The sequence below is a fragment of the Xenopus laevis genome, chromosome 5S (genome assembly GCF_017654675.1).
Source record: "Xenopus laevis strain J_2021 chromosome 5S, Xenopus_laevis_v10.1, whole genome shotgun sequence".
NCBI classification, from domain to species: Eukaryota; Metazoa; Chordata; class Amphibia; order Anura; family Pipidae; genus Xenopus; species Xenopus laevis.
Genome location: NC_054380.1, coordinates 125738547 through 125747632, shown reverse-complemented (window position 1 = coordinate 125747632; position 9086 = coordinate 125738547). Strand labels below are relative to the sequence as shown.

The 9086-nt window shown below is 39.5% G+C and overlaps 1 protein-coding gene across 1 annotated transcript; it reads right to left on the bottom strand.

The window, feature by feature from the left end:
- Positions 1-1975: 1975 nt before the first annotated feature.
- rrm2b.S (ribonucleotide reductase M2 B (TP53 inducible) S homeolog) lies at positions 1976-8775 on the bottom strand. The gene is given in 10 exon segments (NM_001085900.1): positions 1976-2475; positions 3181-3294; positions 3673-3777; positions 3862-3995; positions 4541-4635; positions 4752-4885; positions 5298-5414; positions 5932-6081; positions 8456-8527; positions 8612-8775. Coding segments are annotated over 10 exon segments (1161 nt in total). The 5' UTR covers positions 8699-8775; the 3' UTR covers positions 1976-2322.
- Positions 8776-9086: the final 311 nt, after the last annotated feature.

The following is a 9086-nucleotide window of genomic DNA, read 5'->3' as shown; positions in this document are numbered from 1 at the left end:
CCATGTGATACATTCTGATTGGTCAAGGTTAGTATCACCTGATAATAGAGACCTGTCTTTATGCTCAAAGCTCTAGAACCTGGGGTTCTAGGTTACCTTCTCATGGAGACCCTTTTCAAAGATGGCTTATGGTTTAGCCTGCTATTCCTGCCAAACCATTTGCTTACTATTGCTAGTAGCCACAAATTGTATTACATGCTTTGTTGGTCATTACATGATATTACCTATAACTTGGGCCCAGGGCAACATTGGGGGCATGTCCTGGGGTGCAAAAAGACTACTGTACTCCTGAAACTGAGGATTTGGAACATGCAAGCCCTCACCCTGGTGGATACTGGCATTTGAGCTGCTGCCGTGAGATCTGTTTTTCACAATTGTGCCCTATGCACTAGCAATGTGGCCCCTGGACCAAGAGAGGTAAGTGGGGGTGGGCGCGCATCATTGCAGGAGCTGCCTCAGTTGGCTCCTGACCCAGTGCAAATCTGCACATGGGAAGTAACTCAAGACAATCAGATGTTTAGCATTTCCTGGTTTTAAAGTATTCTAGGCATGGATAGGTTACAAGAGCTGCTGTAAACATTGGGATATTTATCATCAGCGGGATGGACAGGCTTCCTTGGTGCAGAGATGATACACTGAGCATTAGTAATAAAGTACCACATTTTAGCAAATCAGGAACTTAATATCTATTATTTAGATAACGTGTATAGAACTGTACTGGGCCTACCTACCCAGGCCCTACAACACCAATTCCTGCAGCAAGTGGGAACCAAGCATGTTTCCCTTTTTATAAACTAGGGGAAACCAGACATCCCACAGCCATACACTAAACTGCTCCCCCTCAACTCTATTGTGGCCCCTACACTAGATGGCCAAAAGCCTCACAGGAAACTAAGTAACTAGAAGTTGGCAACCCTTTGCACTTCTACATAGGGCTAGCCTTGTCGGACTGGTATTCCAGGGGACAACCAGAAACCTTAGACCTACTTTCCAAATTATTCCTCTGCTCCTCACTCAAGCTTTGTATTCTCCTAGTCTTTTATATCTACTGTGCACACAACCAAACTATACATGGTAGGTCATGAGTCAATTAACAGAGTTGTGTCTTTTGTGCCAACACTTCTTCCTGTTCGTTAAGGGTAAGGACACACGAGGAGATTCAGGGAGATTGTCGCCTGGCTACTAATCTCCTTGTCTTTTGAGCAACTATCTCCCTGAACTGCCTCAGCGTTTTTCCCCATAGGCTACAATGAAAAGTCGCCTGCGCTAATGCACACGTGGCGATGCGTTTTCAATAGTTGCCCAAAGTTGCCTCTGAGGCAATTTCAGGCAACTATTGAAAACGCATCGCCACGTGTGCATTAGCGCAGGCGACTTTTCATTGTAGCCTATGGGGAAAAACGCTGAGGCAGTTCAGGGAGAGTTGCTCAAAAGACAAGGAGATTAGTAGCCAGGCGACAAAATCTCCCTGAATCTCCTCATGTGTCCTTACCCTAAAGCTGCAGTATTTCTGGTCAGGTGATCTGAGGCAGCACAGAGACCATCACGAAATGGTGGTTCAAGGCAAGAGATGTTAAAAGGTCAATATTTACTTAGATATATATTTCAGTTTGGTAACTTTAATATGCCACTTAAAAAGAGATAAGCTGTTGCTTAAGGGCTAGTTTTCCTTCAAGCAACAGTTTATATAAAATTAAGTGGCATATTAAAGAATCTTACCAAACTGGTATTAAATATTACCCTTTTACATCTCTTGCCTTGAGCCACCATTTTGTGATGGTCTGTGTGCTGCCTCAGAGATCACCTGACCAGAAACACCGCTCTAAACGTTTTGACTACACTGGCGTTTTCTGTGCAACCCAACGCGCAAAAACCCAAGCGTCAAATCGCATGCAACGGAAATAAAGTGAATGCATTGTCTGATGGTGTCGCAGCGTTGATCCGACGCAGCAAGTATTTAAGTAGACAGCAAGAAAAGGGTTCATTTGTTTATTTAAAGTGCGGCTTTATAAAATAAGTAAATAAAAAAAATTAAGGAAAGCAGTTTCTTTCCCATCCCCAGAGAGTACACAGCACCCAGTATAATACACACAACAAGCTGTACAATATTTCTGTACCCATGAGTGTTTAGTGTACGTCCTGTTCCACCGCTTCCAGAAGTACAGGCTAGAGTGGCTAAGCTAGGATCAAGGGAAAGCAAAATCCACCAGTTCAGTCTTTGCTTCTATATTTACTGCAGCTTATACTGTCCCCATACTGCCGGTTGCACCAGGCCATGGAAGTACTTTTCAAGTTAAGAGATGTTACTGTACAAGTCAATACTTAGAAGTCAGCATCCAGTGTAAAAGTGTTGTCTTTTGCCTTGGACATAACACCCATCTTCTGGTATTCTCCAACTTTCTTCTCAAAAAAGTTAGTCTTTCCTTCCAATGAGATGTTTTCCATGAAGTCAAATGGATTTGTGGCCTTAAAAACCTAAAAAGGTAAAGATATGTCGGTCTTAGCATGATGGCTATTAAGTTAATGCTATGCAAAATATCAAGAAGCCACCTTGCCTAGCCAACTTCAGCTCTTTAAATATCTAATACTTATGCCTACAAAACAAGTCTAATCTTGTATTTTCCAACATATCATGCATTTTTCTGTGCACCTGCCAAAGACCCCCCCCCCACACTTTATGTAAAGACATTAGCAAGAGTGCCCTATTAAAACTGTTCTAGACCAATAGCAGTCTGCATTCCATTACCAGACCTGCATCATATTAATGCAGAATCTTCATAATTAGTGCTGTCAGGTTTTAATTAATGGCCCTCTGTTCTAGGTTTGAGCTGGTCAGAAAAGCAAGTTAAACCCACCCAGTATTATGCTATGTGTTAATATAGCAGCAGTCTCATTCCACCCCCCTCTTGGCCACATTAGTCTAAACCCTTCCTTTACTGGTTTCTTCATAAGGCTACCTCTTGTAATTATACAATACTAGGTATAGCTAAAGATCTGCAATGCAATGGTTTGGTGTTCCATTCATAAGAGACTGCATCCATCAGTCTAGGAGTACTAAAAACTAGTTTAGTGCCCCTATGTAAGTATGTACAAGTGCTCATTCCAGGAAGCCCCCCCCCCCATAGGATTAAGATAGGAATCCCAGAATAAGGCTTCAATTTGCTAGATCAGATCAATTACCTTTTTAAAGCCAAGCTCTAGGAGAAGACGATCTGCAACAAATTCAATGTACTGCTTCATTAAAGTACAGTTCATGCCAATGAGATTTACAGGCAAAGCTTCAGTTAAGAATTCCTAGAAAGAAAAAACGCAATATATTACTAGTGTCATATCTGCCACTGAACAGCAACCATTTATAGGTTTACATATTTCAGAAACAGTTTGCATTTAATCGGTAGTTGGAACAGCTTGTCGTTAAACTAGTGGCTAGACTTTCCAAAGTTGCTCAGAATGGCCATTAAAAAGAGATAAATAGATCGAGGCTTGGGCTGTATTATTCTGCATTGCTAAATATTATGTTTCAAATTATCTATAAAGCCGATACTTCAATATTAGAGAACTAAAGCTGGCTAGAAATGTTTTGGGCTTCTGTACCAGCACAAGGCAACTACAGCTAGTTCTAAGACATTATCATGATTTTTGGGGATGATTAAGAGTACAGTAATAACTTACCTGTTCAATTTGAACAGCATCAGTAATAAGCTCAACAACACGCTCTTCTGAAGGTTTGCGTATAAGATGTTTGAACATAAGGCAGGCAAAGTCACAATGTAAACCCTGGGCAGGTAATGAGGAAAAAAAATAAATAAACCTACTCAGAAGGCAGTGTTTATAGAACTTAAGAGTTAGTATCCAACTTACTTCATCTCTGCTAATAAGTTCATTAGAGAAAGTGAGTCCAGGCATCAGCCCCCGTTTCTTCAGCCAAAAAATGGATGCAAATGAGCCAGAGAAGAAAATACCTTCAACAGCAGCAAATGCAACAACTCGTTCACCTACACAAATAAAATGCATCAATCAAGTGGTTCAAATATGACCAACACTGCATTTACTTACACATGTTGGGAGAGTTTTGCAAAATAGGGTGCTAAACTGCCCCCCCTCTTTATTATGATTCCATAAAGGTTGTAAGCTTTGCACTAAATTAAAGTGGTGGATACAAACAAGACACTTAAGGTGGCCATACACGGGAAGATAAAGCTGCCGATATCGGTCGTTTGGACCGATTTGACAGCTTATCTGCCCGTGTGGGGGCTTCCGGATCGATATCTGGCCACGATATCGATCGGGAAGGTTGGATTTTTAACAGACCGGTCGGCACCCCTTGGCGCATTGTAATTTGATCGTTCGAATTAGCCATGCTGATTAGTGGCATATCTGGGAAAAATCTGCTCGTTTGGCAATGTCGCCAAACGAGCGAATCTTTGAGTCTATGGCCACCATTACTCAGTTGTGCCCTCCAGTGAACCTGAACTTTTCCAACACTGCACTTTTGAAGTATTAGGCTCTTAGATCAGCTGTCACTTATATGCAAACTTACCAAAGGTTGCTTGTTTGTCACCAATCCAGTGCAGAGCCCAGTCAGCCTTCTTTTTCACACAAGGCAGTGTCTCAATAGCATTGAAAAGGTATTCCCTGAAGGGTGAAACAAAACCTAGAATTAGTTTAAGAATTTCAATTCTAAAATAAGCTAAAGGCAAACCAAGCATTTACACAATGAGATTTGCAGTAACCATCTGCTTCAGACCTACCTCTCCTTGGGATCTTTAACATAGGTGTCAATAAGAAGGCTGTACATTTCTGAATGAATATTCTCCATTGCAATTTGGAAGCCATAAAAGCAGCGAGCCTCTGTAACTTGCACTTCTTTGCTAAACCTCTCCACCTAGAATAAACCAGTCAAAGCTTTATGACCAAGTCATGGATATATTAGTTACATGTCAAAATGTTACTTTAAATCTGAAGACTTTGTAAGCATGCCAGGCAGGCATTAGACTAGTATTAGATTACTATATAAATATGGGGGCACTTCTGAGCTCTGCTTATTTCAGTATGATGAAAGGGATGCTAGCACAATGCTGTCAGTTTATACAATTGTATTTAGTGCAAAATACTTTGCTCTGTGCAGTCTAGAGCAGCCCAAACAAATAAGGGAAAGGGTGTTTATATTAGCCAGTCAGTCTAGTTGAATTACATTTATGGAGCCATAAAAATGCTTGTAATCATAAGTTTTCTGCTAATGCAATATGAAATGTGCCATTAAATGCCATTGTGCTACAGTGATTCAGGTTACATACCAGGTTTTCATTTACTATGCCATCGCTGGCTGCAAAAAAGGCCAACACATGAGATATAAAGTATTTTTCTTCTTTCTTAAGGGACTCCCAGTGCTGAAGGTCCTTAGACAGATCCACCTGTGGGGGGAACAAGGCTCATTAAAGCTTTGCCAATAGCAATGCAAGAATCCAGAAGCAATAGAGATGACAGGTATTTTTTTCTTTTTATGAATGAAGGTGAAAGGTAGCTAAAGTTGTAAAGAGGTTGCTCATCTTACATTTAAGTTATAGAAAGAAATGGTAACTTTTTTTGCAGTTTTATTTATTTTGAAAATCATGCTTTTCAATCTACGGAGTCATAGCAGCTATTGTATCAATTTTAACAGCTATTTAGTGAATCTGGTATGTTTGGCAGGGCTAAAGATAATCAAATAATAAGTCCTTTACAGCCCCAAGAATTAAATAAACTGAAAACTTCCATTAGTAGCTATAGATTGTTTGTGTACTCTTAAGAGTACTCATATTTCATCTGCTAATTTCTGTGATGACAATCCTTCATTGCACTCCTAAAATGTGTGGCATCTGTACAGGATGCAATTATACTTAGAGAAGTAAAATTAGAAAAGCATAATGCAATAGTAAAAATGCAGCATACCTCCTCAGCAGTCCAGAATGAAGCTTCTGCTTTCTTGTACATTTGCCAGATGTCATGATATTGGATGGGGAAGATCACAAATCTATGTGGATTATCCTTCAAAAGTGGTTCATCTTCAAGTCTAGGATTTTTTGGGGCTTTAGACTTAGGCTAAAATGCAAAGATGCAGAATAAATCAGCAGTTGCCAGGAAAGTGCCAAGTTTACCCCTTTTGACTTCAGCTTGCTTTATGAAAAATAAATGGCTAGGTCTTTTCCAGCTTGGTTTGAGACGAGAGTAAAATTTCAGAGATTTACTTACATTTTAAAGTTAGAGTAAGCAAAGTCAGCAAGTTACATATTGCCAATATTTACATCAGGGTTGTCCAGCCTACAGCCCTCCAGCTATTTTTGTTTTAAAAAGCAACTCCATTTTAATAAAGTTCAAATCATGCAATATTGCACAACCACAGTTCTGTTTCCCAACCATGTCTGTTTCCCAACCAATCTGAGGAACCTATAATAAAGATTTCATGAATACTGCAACTAAACTTTTGATATTTGAATATAACCACCTACATACAGTGTGCGATGTACATGTAGTTTGCTACTGTGTAGTAAATACAATTGAATCCCAATTTTGCATTCTCCAGAGTACCAGAAAGCAATGGTGTAGAATCTAGGAAAATGTAATATGCATAATATATTCGTTAGGGATGCACTGAATCCAGGAATCGGTTCAGGATTCGGCCTTTTTCAGCAAGATTCTGCCCGGCCGAACCCTAATTTGACTTTTTGTCACAAACCAAGGAAGTAAAATATTTTTCCCCTTGCCACCCCTAATTTGCATATGCAAATTAGGATTCGGTTCAGTATTTCTGCCCTTAGCTGATCAGTAGATCAAAAACACGGTCAACAAACAGCTTATCTAAATCACCCTCCTGTTTCATTAGGTTATGGTTATTTAAGAAATTATTCTGAAATATAGCAATATAAATTTTCAAATCAATATTTAAGTAACATTTTCCATGGAACAGAATGGATGTAGATCATAATGTGGGAGATGCAATTCCTAATATAGCAATATAAATTTTCATAAATCAATATTTAAGTAATATTTTCCATGGAACAGAAAGATAATTATGGATGTAGAACAATGTGACAACCACTAAAAGTAGACTCTGCATTAGTAAAGTATGGGAACTCCTGGTGTACAGTGAGGTGAAAACAATCAGGGGGTAAAATGTAAGCTTCACTGTAGAATGAACAAGTAGGGAAAAAAAAAAAAAATTTGAGTATGCAGCCCTATGTATATATGACCCAACTTAAGTGTACTGCAGTAGAACCTCCATTTTACATACGTGGATTTTAAGTTTCCCTCACTTTATATTCTTTTGAAATCCCACCTATATATTATGCATAATACATTTCCCTGATTTACATTTTTTTCTGGTCCCTTGAAAAACAGTTTAGTACTGAGGTGCATGGAAAAAAAATAAAAAATTGTATGTAGTGTTCAAGAAGAGCAGCAACACTGGGAATTTTGGTGAAGCTGTAGATGCACTTAATACAAGTTTACTTGTTACACCAAAAATCCTAGTGTTGCTGGTTTTATTGAGTGTTATATCTAAATAAAACAGAAGTCACATCAGGACAAGGATCTTAAATGCTATGTGGTAAGAGACAATGGGAAGGAAGTCCCTGGCCCAGAGAGATTACAGTCTAAATTAATCTCCAAGCATAAAAGTCACATATAATATATACAAGAGACTGCAAGTGATAATGAATCACTAGCCTAAAAAAAAAAAAATTAAACCCTATAGAATTTTTTTTTTAACTACTAAATGTTAATGGGGTGGTTCACCTTTTAGGTAACTTCATATGTTGCAGAATGGCCAATTCTAAGTCACTTTTAAATTGATCTTTATTTTTTATAGTTAGTGCCTTTTTCCTTCTGACTCTTTGCAGCTTTTAAATGGGCGTTGCCGACCCCTTATTAAAAAAAACAAACTCTGCAAATGTATAGTTACTTTTTATTACTCATCTTTCTATTCATACTCCAGTCTCTTATTAAAATGTGTGCATGGTTGCTATAGGAATTTGGACCCTAGCAACCAAATTGCTGGTATTGCAAACTGGAAAGCTGCAGAATAAATAACTAAGAAAAAATAAAATCTCAGGATCTCAATACTAAAAGTTAATTTAAAGGTGAACAACCCCTTTAAATAAAGCTTTAAAAGGCTTGCTGGGTATTGTAGTACAACATAAAGCAGAGATCGCTGACAGTTGGGCTTCTGACTCAATAGTGATTGGCGGGGATAGACCAAGTACCCTCCCCCACACTAACACTTGGCGCTAAAACAAAGGCGCCACTGTACCTTTAAGAGAAGCTGCTTTGGCGCCCTCCACAAACAGGTAGGGCAAGTCAACTTTTAACCCGTTAATGAACAACTTATTCTCAAGACTGTCCCCTTCAGACTATTTCCCAGGATCCATCACGTTACAATCACATTATTTAGGATCATGTCCCCCCTCCTCAAACTCACCGTTTCGGTCTCGTGGAAGATCTTTCGGGCGGTCTTGCTGGCCAGGACGCGGCTGCTGTTAAGGGTTGACGGCTGGAAAACACAAGCAGAAGGTTAGAAGCAAATAAAGACACTAATTAGTAACCAGTGAGGGATTAGCATTCGAAGAGGTCTCACCGTATTCTCTTTTTCTGTCAGGGTCAGGTTCTTCATGGGAGACACGTTCTCGTTAAGCTCAGCGAAAGGCTTACGGGCAGACAACATATTGCTCGATTAAAAGTGACGAAGGAATGAGAGAAAAGGTAAAGTAAAAACAAGGTAAAATCCCTGCCCGACACCCCTGAGAAAGAAAGAGAACAACAACCGCGCTGTGGAAAGATGAGAGAAAGAAGCGCGCCGGCTGCAATATTTATACTCATTTCGGATTTGGCGCCAAGGAAGTCTTGCAGCCAATTAGAATTGTGAAAACGGTGTCGTTGTCGCTTCTGACGTCAGAACCGAGACGCTATTGGTACTGGGACAGCCAATAGGATGTGGGAAAGCCCCAACAGCTGTCAGCTACGCCGGCACACAAAAAAAGCGCGCCTTTTTTCTTTTTTTTTAACTTATTTGTACACAATTGTACTTCTTCTTATGTCTTTAAATATTATGT